The 15959-nt window shown below is 42.2% G+C and overlaps 1 protein-coding gene across 2 annotated transcripts in view; it reads right to left on the bottom strand.

Moving 5' to 3' along the window:
* The window catches only part of Prmt3 (protein arginine methyltransferase 3), an 83590-nt gene that overhangs the window by 19711 nt on the left and 47920 nt on the right, over positions 1 to 15959 (bottom strand). For both annotated transcript variants that reach the window (XM_021195437.2, XM_029546073.1), the window contains 2 exons: positions 15237 to 15424; positions 13264 to 13350 (listed from right to left, as the gene is read on the bottom strand). In XM_021195437.2, coding sequence (XP_021051096.1) covers positions 13264 to 13350; positions 15237 to 15424 — 275 coding nt within the window. The remainder of the gene's footprint in view (positions 1 to 13263; positions 13351 to 15236; positions 15425 to 15959) is intronic.

Genomic DNA, 15959 nt, shown 5'->3' with positions numbered 1-15959 from the left:
GCAACATGAAGCTACTGGGCCGCTTCAGAGTGGCAGTACCTGCAGGGCAGAAGCAGCCAAGTCTGACTTCTTTGGGTCTTCCTTCCCTCTCCATGTCACCACTCTCTATGTGACAGGGTCCCACCTACTGGTGGTCATCCTCAGACTCACTATGTAGTGGAAGATGACTCTGCACTTCTGATTCTTCTGTCTCTACTTCCCCAGTGCCAGAATTGCAGCCTGGTTTATGCAGTGGGGAGGGAACCTGGTCTCCTCTTGTGCTAAGCAGGCACTCTACCAACTGAGCCACATCCCTAGTCCCTCTAGGGCTTTTTTGTTATAAGTCTTGGATAGTCTAGTGAAACACTAATACGTATATACAATCCTCCAACATACAGCATTTCAGACTCCCCCTTTCGTGCTGTCCTCAGAAAGAGGGTCTTCTGTTTACATTCCCTGCACAAGAGACAGATCCTTCATTGCATTGCTTTTCCCCACTTAGGCTTCTACTTGTACTTCCATCTAGCCTTCTCTTACCACCATGTGGACTGTGATCCACACTGACTGTCCCTGTTCCCTGCACAAGCACTCACCATGCTCAGCATGCTGTTTGTTCAGTTGTAGAGACAGCAGAGACCCCTCCTTCTGTGCTCAGCTGCACCCTGAGCTGCCTAAACTCTAGCACTGGGAAATGCTGAATAACAGCGTGCAGTTAAGATGTTACGATGTACAGTAGCCTGGCATGCTCACAGGGGCCATGGCAGTTTCCTTTTGGTTCATTAACTGTAGTCTAACTGTCACTGATAAACAGAGGCATGCTCAGGTCCCCCTGCTTTGTGTTTCATATAAGTTTGTATCTTTAAACTTAAAACCATCGTGAATGTAAATTAATTCATAGAAATAACCTCTGATGTCTAGACCAAAGAATCATAGTGCATAGTCACCACAGCATGCAGAATTACCAAGGTCTTACATAAGGACAATTAGCAGGGAGGTGTCAGCCACGAGTGGCACATTTTTTATGAGCCCATTCTCAATTTGTATTTTAGAACACAATGCTTGTGGCATCTCCTGAAGGAACACCTTCATCCTGAAGGTACAGAGGCTACCTTTTCCCTTGTAGCACAAGACCCAATATAGAGTGTCAGTATTCAGCACATGCGTTTGAATGAAAACCACCCTGAAAGAATGTTCTGCTTGCATATATAGTCTTGCATCTCACTGCTTCTCTAGGCCTCTATCTCCTGCTCCTACCACACCATCACTTTCTCCTGATGGTTACATTTTTCATGTTGCTCTTCAATGTTGTCCAAACATTATTCATGCGAGAGCCCACATTCCATGTCTAGCTTCTCAAATGGAAGAAAATATGATCAGTGGTAGGGAATATTTTGTTTCCAACAACATAACTTACCAAGCAGAAGGTTGAGCTTAGAACCAAAGCAAGCCAAGTACCACAGCACCCACCTGTGGTTGCTGTCCAGGAGGCTGAGGCAAGGGGATTGCAGGAGGACAGTTTGCAGGCCAGCCTGGACTACACAGGCAGCTCTGGATGAGCGCCACCATCATACCCAACACCCAAAGCATTACAGAAAGGAAGTGCATATGGACTGTTGCAGGTCTTCAACAGAATCCACTAAAACTCCTTGGGGCAGATGATCAAGTTCCAAAGATATTCAGACAGATGACAGGCACAGGAGTTACTTTCTTTCCCCTTCCTTCCCGTCCCATCTCCTTTTAGAGAGGTCTTACTATGTCGACCAGGCTGGCCTTGAACCCACAGAGATCCACTGGCCTCTGCCTCCTCACCAATCTGGGTTTAAGATTTTCTTTACATGCCTTTGCCTATGAAGACTTGTCTCTTGTTGTACTCAAGGGCAAATTATTTATGACCATTTAAACAGATGGAGAAAGGGCCATCTATGAGGCCACAAAGGCCTAAATCCCTATAAGCAAATCAATGTGTTAAAAATGAAATAAACATCAAACATTCTTTCTCTGAAAACATGATATTAGCTGCATGAGATGGCACAGAATCATAACCTTGGCCCTCAGAGGTTGAGCACGAGAATCCTGAGTTGGAAACTAGTCTTCTTAGTGAACTGTGGCTAGCATGGGCAACACAGTGGGAGTCTGTCTAAAGACCAGCAAATACAGCCCAAGAGAAAAGTATAAGGAACAACTGGATCACAAATTAAGCACTGTCCGTGTGCCAGGCACAGCAGAACATGTGTGCACGTGTTAGAGGTGCTTAGTAGTATCACTTCCACTTATGAAGTGAAATGCTCAGAGAAAATGGGCCCAATATGGGTAAAAGCTTAAGGTCTGCTCAGAACCACAGCACTGCTCTAACTCCTCTGTGAGAACAGAAAGATGGACTGGCTCACTGTAAACACTATAAACTACACTGTGAGTTATCTGGTTTCTGCAACAGAAACTTAGTTGTCAGTTTTTGACTCATATTTCCATGAAGACTGATGCTACTGTCAATACTCACACTCATGTGAGATGTTTGACAACACCAGGCACTGACAAATTGGAGGCCAATATTCACAATGGATTCTGTTGAGAAGCTTGGAATGGGTAAGATTAATTTCCCATAGGTCATCACTCCAGGGATAGGAGCCTCTATCAAGGAGGAAAACACCTGATCAAACTCACTTACCATCACAATCCAGCTCTGCCCACAGGTGGATGGGGCAGAGCAGCAGCCTTTTGACATACTAAAAGGGAACCTGCTCCTATTGACTATTTAATAAATATTCCACCCTTACACTGTGCTTGAGCTTGTGTGAATACTCTGACAGTGCTGAGTCCCAGTATGACCTTGTCCCACCTACAGTCAAAGTAGCAGCTTTCAACACACAGGCTGTTTCAGAGCAAATGATGGTGTGATGTCTCTCGCAGTACAGTTCTTCAGTCTGCAAATGTAGATGCTACCTTCAGAAGAACTCTACCCTGATTCCACAGACAAGTCACTCTCAGCTCCAGAGCTATCTACTTGTGGACTTTTAATTCTCTCTGATGATGTGTAAACAGCGAGTTGAACGCTCTGGGCTACTCCCCGCATCATTCTAGTCAAATATAACACATGGCAGAGCTAACACAATGTACGAAAGATATCTGACCTTTTAAAAATTAAGATTTGTTCATCACAGAGTTTCCAGGAGAAAATGAACTGAGTTGCTTGAACAGTGGAACTGCAGACCCGGGTGCTGGAGTGTCAGAGGCAAGCACCACTCCCCTGGCTCCTTACAAAGACCACAAGTAAGTACAGTTAGCAAGATGCTATGATTCAGAAGCATGTGAGGGATAAGGAATGGAAAAATGGTCATTGGCCAGGCTTGCTTGGGGCAGAGAAATCATCTGCACTTTGGTAGTTCCTATTCCTGGGGACTCTGCTTACTTGAATGTTCAGTTGTTGCATTCTATCTGCACACGATGCTGCCTAAATAGACTTGCCAATAAGAAACTTTCCAAAAATCTTAGGAAGCTGCATAGGTGAAAAACACAATATTTATAAGCTTTGTCAAACAGTGTCAACATCATTGGAGAAAACAGTTTCAAAATAGCTTTCCACAAAATGGTTACAATGTAACTCATGTGTTGGCACCAGAACAAACCCTGGTTGGCAGGGCACAGGACAGCACTCCCCTTACACAGGTCAAAAGGTACACATATCAGCAGCCAAGCTTTGGATCCTTGCCTCCCGGTCTGTTCTCCTGTTTCTGTCTCAGTGCTTCGGTCCTTCAAGCTTCACCCGAGGAAGCCATTTGTGATTTTTCTGCCTTTTGGCTCTGTGGATTTATTCTACCTTTCCTTCATCCCCATTACTGATGTCATCCTCTTGGTTTTATCTCTAGTTACTTTCTGGGTATGTTCAGCTTCCCACCACCTCCCTTTAAACTGCCCATGTCAACCATGGTCATCTCTTGGCTATGCTAGTGGGCCAGCCTACGTACCAGCTATCTGCATCCACTCTGGTCCCTTCAGCTCCATATTCCAGTAAAGTTCTTTTCCAAGTGCCACTCTGACCATCTATCCCTTGGCTGACAGAGCATCTTAATCATTTCTCATTTCAGTAAGAGGAAAGCACAATGCAGCAGACAATCTAGAAGGTTCTCCACCTCTGTAAACACAATGGTCTACATATTCAAGCCAAGCTAGAATTCTTTCCTAAAAATTAATGCATTATTTCCTTGCCTGCTGAGTCCTCTGGGGGCATGCCTAGCTACACTGAATGGCCTGCTATCCTCTGCAGACTTTCATTATCCCACCATCTCTCCACTACCCATCACCTTCATCAGAGCTGCTGAGCAGGACACATACAGGCTAGAGTCCCATTCACGCCCATCTTCCCTGCCCACTGAGTCTTCTGGGGCAACCCCAGCTTCCCTGAGCAGCCTGCTATCCCAATGGACCCCCATTCTCTGGCCACCTCTTAGCCCACCTTTATCAAACCTGCTGATCCAAAACCATACAGTCCAAAGATGTCCATCAGAGTCCTACCACACCAGGATCATCTAGATTAGGCCCCCTCCCAAAACAATAGCAGGGAAATCCAGGGACAGGGACTAAATCCATCCATATGGCTAAAGGACCTCAAAAGAAAGCAATCATCAAAACAAACAAACAAACAAACAAATGTGAGGAGGACACAGCTACCCTACTACAGGAAGCTCTAGATACCCTAACACAACCAAAGCATAAGAAAATGGCCTTAAATCCAATCTTATAAAGATGATAGAGGCCTTTAACGGGGAAATAAATAAATCCCATAAACAAGTTCAAGAAAATACAAACAAACAGGTAAAGGCCATTAAAAAGGAAACAAATAAATTCCTTAGAGAAATACAGGAAAGAAAATACAATTAAACAGGTGAAGGAAATAAATAAAACTGTTCAAGAGCTGAAAGTGGAAATAGAAGCAATAAAGAAAACACAAACTGAGGAAATCCTGGAGATGGAAAACCTAGGGAAGAGAACAAGAACAATAGATGCAAGCACCACCAACAGAATACAGGAGACACAGAGGGAATCTCAGGTATAGAAGATACAACAGAGGAAGTTGATACAGTCAAAGAAAAGGTTAAATCTAAAAACTCCTAATATGAAATATCCAGGAAATCTGGGATACAATAAGACAACTAAGATCAAGAGGATACAAATTGGAAAGGAAGAAGTCAAAATATCCCTTTTTGCAGATGATATGATAGTATATATAAGCAACCCCTAACATTCTACCAGAAAATTCCTACAGCTGACAAACACCTTCAGCAAAGTGGCTGAATGAAAAAATTAACTTAAAAAAAAAAAAATCAGTTAATCGAATGATAAATGGGCAGAGAAAGAAATTAAGGAAACAACATCCTTTACAATACCACAAATAATATAAAGTATCTTGGTATAACTCTGACCAAACAAGTGAAAGATCTATATGACAAGAACTTCAAGTCACTGAAGAAAGAAACTAAGGAGGATATCATTAGATGGAGAGAGCTCAAATTGCTCATGGATCGGTGGGATTAACATTGTGAAAATGACCATCTTACTAAAAGCAATTACAGATTTAGTACAATTCCCATCATTAGGGAAAGGAAATCAAAATGACTAAGATTCCACCTGACACCTGCCAGAATGGCTAAGATCAAAAAGTCAAGTGACAACACATGCTGTCGAGGATGTGGAGCAAGAGACATACTCCTCCATTGCTAGTGGGAATACAAACTTTTACAACCACGTTGGAAATCAATTTGGTGGTTTCTCAGAAAACTGCCTCAAGACCCAGCTATATCACTCCTGGGCATATAACCAAAAGATGCCCCATTATACCACAGGGACACTTGCTCACCTATGTTCATAGCAGCTTCATTCATAATAAGTAAAAACTAGAAACAAGCAAATGTCCCTCAACAGAAGAATGGATAAAGAAAATGTAATACATCTACACAATGGAATCCTATTCAGCTACTAAAACCAAAGACATCACAAATTTTCAGACAGATGGATAGAACTTGAGAATATCATCATGAGTGAGGTAAAAGGACATGCATGGTATGTACTCACTTATAAGTGAATAGTAGCCATAAAATACAGGAGACCCACACTACACTCCAGACCCAAAGAAGCTAAACAAGAAGGAAGGCCCAAGCAAGGATGCTTGAATATCACTTAAAAGGTGGGAATAAAACAGCCTTAGGAGGCAGATGGAGGGAGAGAACTGGGTGGGAGAGAGGAATAGGGAGGGGAATGGGGGGAGCATTTCAGGACCCAGTGTGGGGACAGAGGACATGACTAGATGGCCATGAGAATGAAAGGAAAACTGCAGCTGGTGGGGGTGCGGGAGGTGGGGGTCATCTTGAAGAACATACCTGGGATAGGGGAGGCTTCCAAAAATCAAAGAAAATAACCTTAGCTGAGATTCGCAGTGAGGGGGTGGGGTGGGGTATATGGAACCCAAAGAAGCCACTTTCTGTAGCTAGGTAGGAACTCCAGTAGAGCCATAGGAACATCAACCCAACCACAAAACTTTTGACCCACACTTTATCCTGCCTACAAGAAATGCAGGAACTAGGTATGGAGCAGAGACTGAGGCCAACAAGTAAGTGGCACAACTTCAGACCCATCCCATGGGCAAGCATCAATCCCTGGTTATTCTCTGCAAGGCTCCACCCAGCAGCTGACTCAGACAGATGCAGAGATCCATACACAGCTAAACACTGGATGGAGCTTAGGGACTCTTAGGGAAGAGTTAGGGGAAGGATTGAGAGCCCTGAAGGGGATAGGAACTCCACAGGAAGACCAACAGAGTCAACTGACCTGGAACCTTGGGGGTTCTCAGAGACTGAACCACCAACCAAAGAGCGGGTGGACCTAGGCCTCCCTGCACATATATAGCAGATGTTCAGTTTGATCTTTATGTGGGTCCTGAACAACTGGAACAGGGGCTATCCCTAAAGCTGTTGCCTGTCTGTGGAATCCATTCCCCTAATATGTTGTCAGTGGGAAAAGAAGCACCTAGCCCTGCAGAGACTTGATATGCCATGGTGGGGGGAAACCCAAGGGGGAACCTCCATTCTCTTAGAGGAGAAGGAAAGGGGGGATGGGGAGAGCAATTGTGGAGGGGTGGACCAGGAGGGGGGAACAGTGATCAGTGATCAGGATGTAAAGTGAAAAAAAAATTAACACATTATCACCCCTACACATTAATAGTGTTGAACAGAAGCTATTTTCATATATATATATATATATATATATATATATATATATATATATACACACACTGATGAAATAGACCTACTCCCTGATGGGGAACTTCTCTCCCATTTTTCTTCCACCAAGTCCTTTGGTGTTAAAAATCATGCTAATTTATCCCCAAACCTACAGAATGAAACTTTCTCCCCAGTGTCCCCCCTGTTCTGAAATAAACTTTACATTCATGAAACTCATGCGTGTTTTGGCCACACCTATTTTCTTCATTGCTATGTTCTCATTACATTTATTTACACTAAGTTCTGTAAAGTGCTTGGATTGTCTGCAGTTTGAGGCAACAAGAAGACTGCAATAAATACTTTTACACATGCATAGGAATACACTTCTATGACCTTTGCAACTTTTAAAGCTGTAGAGGCTGATGAGAAATAGGCTTTTCTACTTCTATATGATGAGATACCTCAGCAGGTAAAGGTGTGTTTGGTCAAGCCTGACACCTGAGTCCAATGTCCAGAAAGCTCATGGTGAAGGAGAGTCAACTTTTAGTTGTTCTCTGAGGTCTTGTTAAAGCAGACAAACATCAACAAGTGAAAATGCAAACAGCATTCTCCCTGCCTTTGTTCTGTCATCCATGCTTCTTAGAATGCTGCCTGGCCCAGCACAATGACGCACTTGAGAACACTCTGCTATATGAATGTTCAAATACAAATACCATTAGAGAACCTTGTGGCCACTGGCACCCAACATCAACTAGTATTCGGCAACTTACTTCTATACATACCCTTTTCCACTGTTGTGCTTAACTATTTTGAAGCAAGTGCCTCACAACATGCCTCTCTAAACAGGATATATTAGGTAATGACAGTGACCTTACCACATTCTACCAAAGTCTCAGTAATTCTTTGGTGTTATCTAATATTCATGGTGTAAATTCAACATCTGATTCTTCCAGTAATGGCTATGAACACAGAAATACCTGTTCCATTCACTACATACAGGACGCCTCCAGCTCTTAGCACAGGTCAGTACCTCAGAACGATGCTTAGGAACACAGAAGGAGCAGAGACCAGACTCGGGCTCAAGTCTAAGTGGACGGCATGGTCATCCTGACAAGGACACCTAACTGCAGCAAAGGAGATCACGAGAACCACTCCCCCACAACACAAGCAAACGTCAAGGCAGCCTATAACAACATCTGCCAGCTGTCTCCCTGAAATCTGTGACGCAAGTTTAAGACAAATCTGACCATTTCTAAGCAGCACAGATGTGTTTTAATAATTAGTTTGTTTTGCTGATTAGCTTTGCAAGGTCAAAATTAGGTCAGCCTATACCATGGAGTGCCAAGTGCTGATTTACTACCAGGGAATGAGTTTGGAATTAGCTGGTTACCACCATCAGATTTGTCAAAAGCCCTGAAAAAAAGATTTGAAGAACAATTGCAAAGAATTGGGCTCCTTCCGTAAGCCATTAGAAAAATGTAAAGCTTGATTAAAAGATAAAACAAAACAAACTACTCTATGGAATCACTGAGGTTTGACTGTAGACATTTTAAAGTTTATTCTCATAGCAGTGTTACTTGCTTTGAGAGGTTGAATAGCTAGCTTGAATGCTTGTCTTGACTCAGTACCAAGGTCAAAACTTGTACTCTTAAAATAGCTTCCAGCTACTTAATAGGCACATCATGGCGAACTACACCAGGCGGTAACATGAGTTTTAGCTCCTGCTTATCCTGCTGCATGTATTCTGATTTTTTTTTTTTTAACCTTTAAATTAAAACTCCAGACATGGAGGCAGATTTCTGGCAGACACTTTCTGATTAGGCCTCAGGAGACCTTCAATTCTGCCCAGCCACACTGACCAATCAGCTTTCATTAAGATCACAGCTGAGGAGAATTCAGGCTATACTTCCTCCAGGCAGCCTTCCCTACCTGCTGGGCCCCAATCTCTTAGGCTACAACACTGGGAACCCTTTGGCTCTGCTAAGAGAAGGAAAAGCACAAGTCATTTATGGGAAGTAGAGGATGATGCCAATAACAATGACTTTGAACTTTAACTCTGGAACTTGAAGTAAGAAACCAACTGAGTAAGGAACAAGAATGTTTTTGTTTGAACATTTCATAAGCATTAAGCATGTTTTAGAAGGGCAACCTCTTCAGAAAATGAACTTACATATGAATGGCATATTAGATATGTCTGAAATAACTGATGGAAAAAACCTAATAACTAACAAAAAACCAGAAAGGAACCCTGGATGCTATGTCTAAACTATTTTCAGAGAGGTATGTTTCTATATCACGAAGAAACAGACCAGTATTGGCTTCTGAGTTGAGAACAAATGCTGGGGACCCAGACCTGGGTCTCTTGGGAAATCTGGAAAAGCCCAAAGGAAGAACCTGTATTCTCTATAAACAAGTCTCACTGTCACTGTCACTGTCACTGTCAGGCTCAGGATGTAACTGTGTGGTTCCTAGCAGTACTCAGACCTCAGGGCTCAAAACATGGATCACCACAACTCACTGCCACAAGGAAAGACCTTACCATTCCGTTCTCCATGGCTCACAAGCTCTTCCAAGACAGATGTTAGTAATAGACCTTTGTTTAGGTCTTTTAGCCTATTTATAAGTAACATTATTAACTAGCTCAGTGAGAACTTTCCCCAGAACAGAGGCTGCTGGGTGTGGTCACACACTTCCTGTACCCTGGTACTTGAGAGGAAACAGGACTACTGCAAGCTCAAAGCCAGCCTGGGCTCTTAGTTAAGATCCTAGCTCAAGAGTGAGAAACAGGGAAGGCAAGTAGTGCTCAGCCTTCAGGGAGCACTTTGAAGCTCACCACTTGCCCTGCCTACCAACTCTTCAATAGTCCAATCCTGATGGGGACTTTTCTCTGGATGAAACCTCATCCTAGTGACACATCCTACACATTCTGCCTCTGCATCCCTTCCACAGGTGCTGGTCACAGTCAGGACAGCAAACTGTCAACCTGGCCTTATTTTACTATATAGTAACTATCATAATTTTTTTCACTTAAAATTGTTTTTTATTAATGTATGTGTGTCTGTGTATGGTATTTGCACATATGTGAGAATGTCAGGTGTGAATGGGTGCTCAAAGATGCCAGAAGGTACTGGATCTCTTGGAGCTGGAGTTTCAGAGAGTTGTGAGCGGTCATGGAAGTGCTGGGAACAGAACTCAGGTCCTCTGCAAGAGTAGAGCTCTTAACCACCGAGCTCCTTTTCTAGTTCATTAATAGTTGTATTAATGATGAAATAGAATTGGGAAACTCATAATTAGAAGAAAAGCAAGATAAACATAGTTAGGGATGGCTTCGAGAGGCAGCAAATATAGAACTTAAAAATGATTGCAATCATGGTGAAAGAGGGACTGAAGAGATGTTAGGAGTAGCATCACCAGTGAAGAGCACTTGACTGCTATTCCAGAGGTCCTGAGTTCAAGTCCCAACAACCATATGGTGGCTTACAACCATCTGTAATGGGACCTGATGTCCTCTTCTGGTGTGCACAAAGGCAGAGCATTCATTCATATATATATCTTGATTAAAGAGAAAAAAATTAAAACTGGTGCTTTAAAAAGAATTGGTTTTGTTTGAGGCAGATCTCATACCAGGCTAGGCAAGGCTCAATCCTGCTGTAATACTCCTGCCTCAGTCTCCTAAGTGCTGAGATTAGAGGTGCATGCACCACACCCAATTGAGATGTTCTTCTATACTGGTGAGGGGTCTGCAGAAACTGCACTGTAAACTCCCCGTCACAGTAAGAAAGCCCATAGCTTTGATACTAAAGGCAAACTTGAAGACACAGATGAGCCTGAGAAGATGCTCAACAGGAATCAGCACTTGATGTGCAAGCAGACACCTGAGCTGAGGCCCTAGCATCATGAAGAAATCTGAGCACAGCTGTGTACCTTTTACAGTAGCACTGGGAGGTAGAGGTAGGTGCATCTATCTATGGCCTCACCATAACTTAGAAGTTGAGTTTGCTTTAATGAGAGACTTTGTTAAAAGGTAGCCTGAAGGCACGTGAGGAAGACACCCAATGTCCTTCTCTGGGACATACACACACACACACTATATAAAGAATAAATACAAACAAACAAACAGCAAAAAAGTAGAATTTACAAGATGAAGCTACTTGTTTTAGTTTTATACTCAACAAACTTTAGTAAATTAAAATTGCTTAGAAATGTTCATTCTGTGTGTGTATGTGGGCAAGAGAGGGGGTTGTGCAAAGAAAAGGTGTCCGCTCATGGAAGGTTCTAACTACCCTGAGCCCTATCAGCCCACACCACACAAGCTGTGGAAATTAAATCCAAGGGGTATTCTTGTTATTTTGAAAAATCCAATTTTCTCTAGTTTTTTAATTAGACCACAAATTTGGAATCTCATTAGAAGACAAATGGTTGTGCATATATTTAAACATGCTTAACTTCTTCGAAACTGTCTACCGTGTCACTATGTAGTCTAGTTTCAGAATGAGAAATCCCTAGACTTTGTTCCTTTTACTTACTATGAATTATGTCTGCACTGGATTATTCTTCATGAACACAGGGGCTGCCTCAGAAACTATGTTTATACAATAGCTCCAGAGTACAGAGGGGTCATACAGACACAAAGGTGAGCCAGACTACATGATAAAGCTCACTAATAGCATTAGGTAGAAATATCCTACTCACGTCAGGCTCCTGATCATGTGAGTGCATTATGAAGGAACAGGCTTGTTGGAAATGCAGATGCTTAACCAAACATCTCAGTCCTCTCCAAGAGACAGGATTTAAAAACTCAAAGATCTATTTTTTTCTTAAAAGGACTTTCTTATTATTATGAGTGCAGGTCAGGGGGGGCAACTTGAGAAATCGATCTCACCTTTCACTTTTATATGAGTCCTGAGAATTGAGCCCTTTACCAGTGAAGCCATGACTCCAGCCCAGGATTTCCTTTGTATTTGCTGCAAAGGAGAGATGCATAGCCTACTTCCTCAGCTAAATCTAGCTCTGTCTTGGTTTGACTGCACAAAGATTCTCTGTTCAACAGCTGCTAGAAAACTGGTTTGTCATGTCTAGAGTGCAATGCATTTCACCTGTTTCAGATGCATTTGTAGTATGGCTTCCTGCAGGCCTGCACTGTCTTATTTGTTAAGGCTTCCTCATGTCCTCATGTTTTTTTGGTGAGTCGGAAAATCCCACTAAGGAACAAGGCTTTTTAGGGGTCAGGGAAAAGGCAGAACATTTTGTGCATGTAAAACCTGAGAGCAGTTTCCACTCCTCATCAGTACAATGCAGCACCCTAGACCAGGCCAACCTAAATGATCATAACAACTGAGTGTCAGAATGTCCCATACACACGGGCTCAAGGACTGCCACCCTCCTGTCATCACAGGAAGAGTATCAGAAATTCTGTGATGAGACATTCTCAGAGGCATTAACATTCTACATAGGAATACCTGCCTCTCAGTTGAAACTTCTCACAATTCCCTGACAGCTTGGGCTTACATGGCCTGGATTCCTCCACACAAGTATGCTGTCCCTACAGAGATAGAACTAGGCTACACAGTGAGACTCCGTCTCGATAAACAAACAGACCTACATCCCAGGTCAAATGCATATTTGGATCCACCTATCATTTTATGTCTAAATTAGGTGTGGGGACCTACTGGGAGGCATACAGAAAGAACTTTTATTTTTGAAGATTAAATGGAAAGTTCTCCATTGAGTATGATAGATAATATCCAAAAAAAGGAAAGAAAAATTAAAAAACCAAGATTACCCACATCTGTCTACTAAATAAACTAACTGTGGAGACATGGCTGTCTAGTGCGGCCATCCTTCAATTCCTGAGGGCTGAGATTTCAGGCACTCATCACCATACCCAGCTGCAGTGACTTTTCTGAATTCTACTCATCTATTAAGCAGATCTGCCCAGTGATAGCAAAGGCAAAGACAGACTGTCAATGGCAATAGTTGTTTTCATTTATCACAAGCCTGGTAATTAATTCATTACTCTGCCAATCAACTACACTGCCAATGAGATCTGTGGAAGCGGGAAGGGTCAGCTTACCGTGCACATGGCCGTCTTTGTGGTTCTCAGGGTAAAATCTGAAGAAAACTCCAAGTCTGAGATAGATGTGGTGTGGCAGTCTATGTGCTTCCCATCGGGAAAGAAAAAGAAAAAGATGAGTAAACAGGAACAGCACAGCCTGGGTGACCTAAGACAGCTGCAAACCAGTGTTTCCTAACTTCTAACTACACACCATACTGAGGATTCTTCCCAAGCTAAAGGAGTATTAACAGTTAGTTAGTGTTTCTCTAAAGTTGGTATCTCCTACTTCAATTTCCTGTAAGCAATAATATCTTTGAAACCATGCTTTGATCTATCTGCCATTTTGCTGACATACTAAAGACTTCCAAATTTAAAACCTAGTGTTCTGTGCTTGATCTAAGACCATCTTGCATAATATCACTACATACTACCCATATCTGCTATGTTTCCGGTTATGACATTAATCTTCTTAGAGGAAATGATAACTTGAAAACACATGTTAGTGAAGGGAAAGACTGTCAGAAAAAATTCACCTCTCAATGTATTTAAAGGTGTTTCTTGAATAACAGGAAAAGCCACAATAATTCAAACCAAACAGAACTGAAGATTCATCTTCAAAAGAAACAGTCCATTTCTTTGTGTTCTGTCCTGGCTCAAGTTCTCCAGGTCACTTTAGGAAGGGGTGGCAAGTGATAGAATTTATAGCCATAGCCTGGGATATTACTCTCTTTACAACAGTTGAAGAAACATTTTAAAGAAAGTTATAATGTAGGGGTTTTTAGGTTTAGGAAGAATGGGAATAAACAACACTCAATAGGCAAATTTGATACCACAGAGCATCCACTAAACATGTTGGAGTTTCAGTCTTAAACCAGCTACCTCAACTACTCACAGTAGTTTAAGGGATCAAACAAAGCCAGCACTCCCTCCCCCTACTTCCTCCTGCTCTGCAAGAGCCAAGGTGGCAGTAACTGTTCCCCTCTGCTCTGATTCAAACAGCTCCACACGCCTCCTCCTACTAGGGTACCAGAGCATGAAGCAGGCCCACAGTGGCCATCAGTGCACCAGGGCACCCAGCAACTCCACAGTTAATCAGGTCTGCTTGTTGAGGAGTCTCCTTTGTGCAGAGAATAGCTATGTATTACAAAAGAAGGAGATGCTGCCCTAAACCCACAGCTGAAATCTTCACACATTTCATTATGTGACTCCTTCTGCCAAGCTACGGTGAGCCCATGTAAAATCAACAGTTCCAGTAAATCCATAGGTTAACACCACAAAAATAAAACAGAAGGACTTAATGAAGATATTTCAACATAGCTGCCATGTAGTTTCAGATAAGTTCATGCTAATTAATCTAATGAAGCTGGAAAAAGTCTGAGTAAGAACTTAGACAATGGAATATAAGATGGGAATAATGATCTATGAGAAGGCAGCTTGGTGCCAGGTAGCAGTAAGGCAGATACCACACTACAGATGCAGGCCTCTGGCCCAGGAGGCTAGACTACATATAAGTAATTCAACCAGCTCCTGGACTTGGATCTGAAAGTTGATAAATGGAGTAAGGAGAAGTGATTCTTAGCAATGATGGCCTAGAAGCAAGTTTGAGCCTGTTTTAGAGTAAATTAAAATCAGAGGCCCACATGGAAAGTCAGTAAGAAGATATCCTCTACTGTGACCCCGTGTCCTTGGATAAAAAAATCTTGTGAACTAAAATTATTGTCTTTTTTTTTTTTTTTTTTTTTTTACCTGAACCAAGCATCTAGCTTCTCAAACGCCATAAACAATACAGTCTACTACTTGAACAGTATTCACTTTGTAGTAAAAGTAAGTTAAGTAAATGATAATGTAAAATGTGCGGCAGGATGCACACAGGCCATATGCAGACACTTGCTCCTTCTGCATAAGGGTTTTCTGCGTACCTATGGATTGTGGCTTATGCAGGGAGTTCTAACATCAAGCCCCACAGACACAGGCAATGCTCACACACCTACCTTGATATCACAGGGGTCTGAAATAAGAGTCTTGTGATCTACAACTTCCACAATGGCTTCCGGTATAACTGCTTTCTTCATGCAGGACATGTTGAAGCCATAGACATCATCCCAGAAGGCAATTCTATCAGCGTGCTTGCTGGCATCACTCACAGCCACAAGGCTGATGGTGCAAATGTCAGGGTAGACTAGAAAAAAGAAGATGCCCATATATATAACAACTTCTTTTCAATGAGAGGATGGTTTTAAATGACTAAATGTAACTATCAAACCTATCTGCATGTACTACTTAGCAGGGAGAGATCAACGAAGACAGGAGATAGAAAGAGTTACCCCGGTGCCTGTAATCGTGATGGTAAAGTAAGCATCCCAACGACAGGCTCCTATTAAAATTACTAAAGCAATCATGAAGCAAACATACAATATTAAAGCTTAAAATATGACAACCTAAAAACATCCCTCTAAATTACTATTTCACATATCCCCCTAAAGTACATAGAAAAAGGGAAAACTATCCAGAAAAGTATGTAGTGCCACAGGGGGGAAAAAAAAATCACCCTTGTAGTTTTATAGGCAAGTAGAGGAGCAGCTCATACTATACTTTTATTTAATATAAAATGATCATTAAGTATGTTCCAATCTAAATTAAACACTGTGTATATAAATTCCTACTCTCAAGAAATTTGTACACATCTATTTATTTTGAGACAGGATCTCATGTCA

This window comes from Mus pahari, chromosome 1, assembly GCF_900095145.1.
Source record: "Mus pahari chromosome 1, PAHARI_EIJ_v1.1, whole genome shotgun sequence".
Taxonomy (NCBI): domain Eukaryota; kingdom Metazoa; phylum Chordata; class Mammalia; order Rodentia; family Muridae; genus Mus; species Mus pahari.
This window is presented reverse-complemented; position numbering and strand designations above follow the sequence as displayed.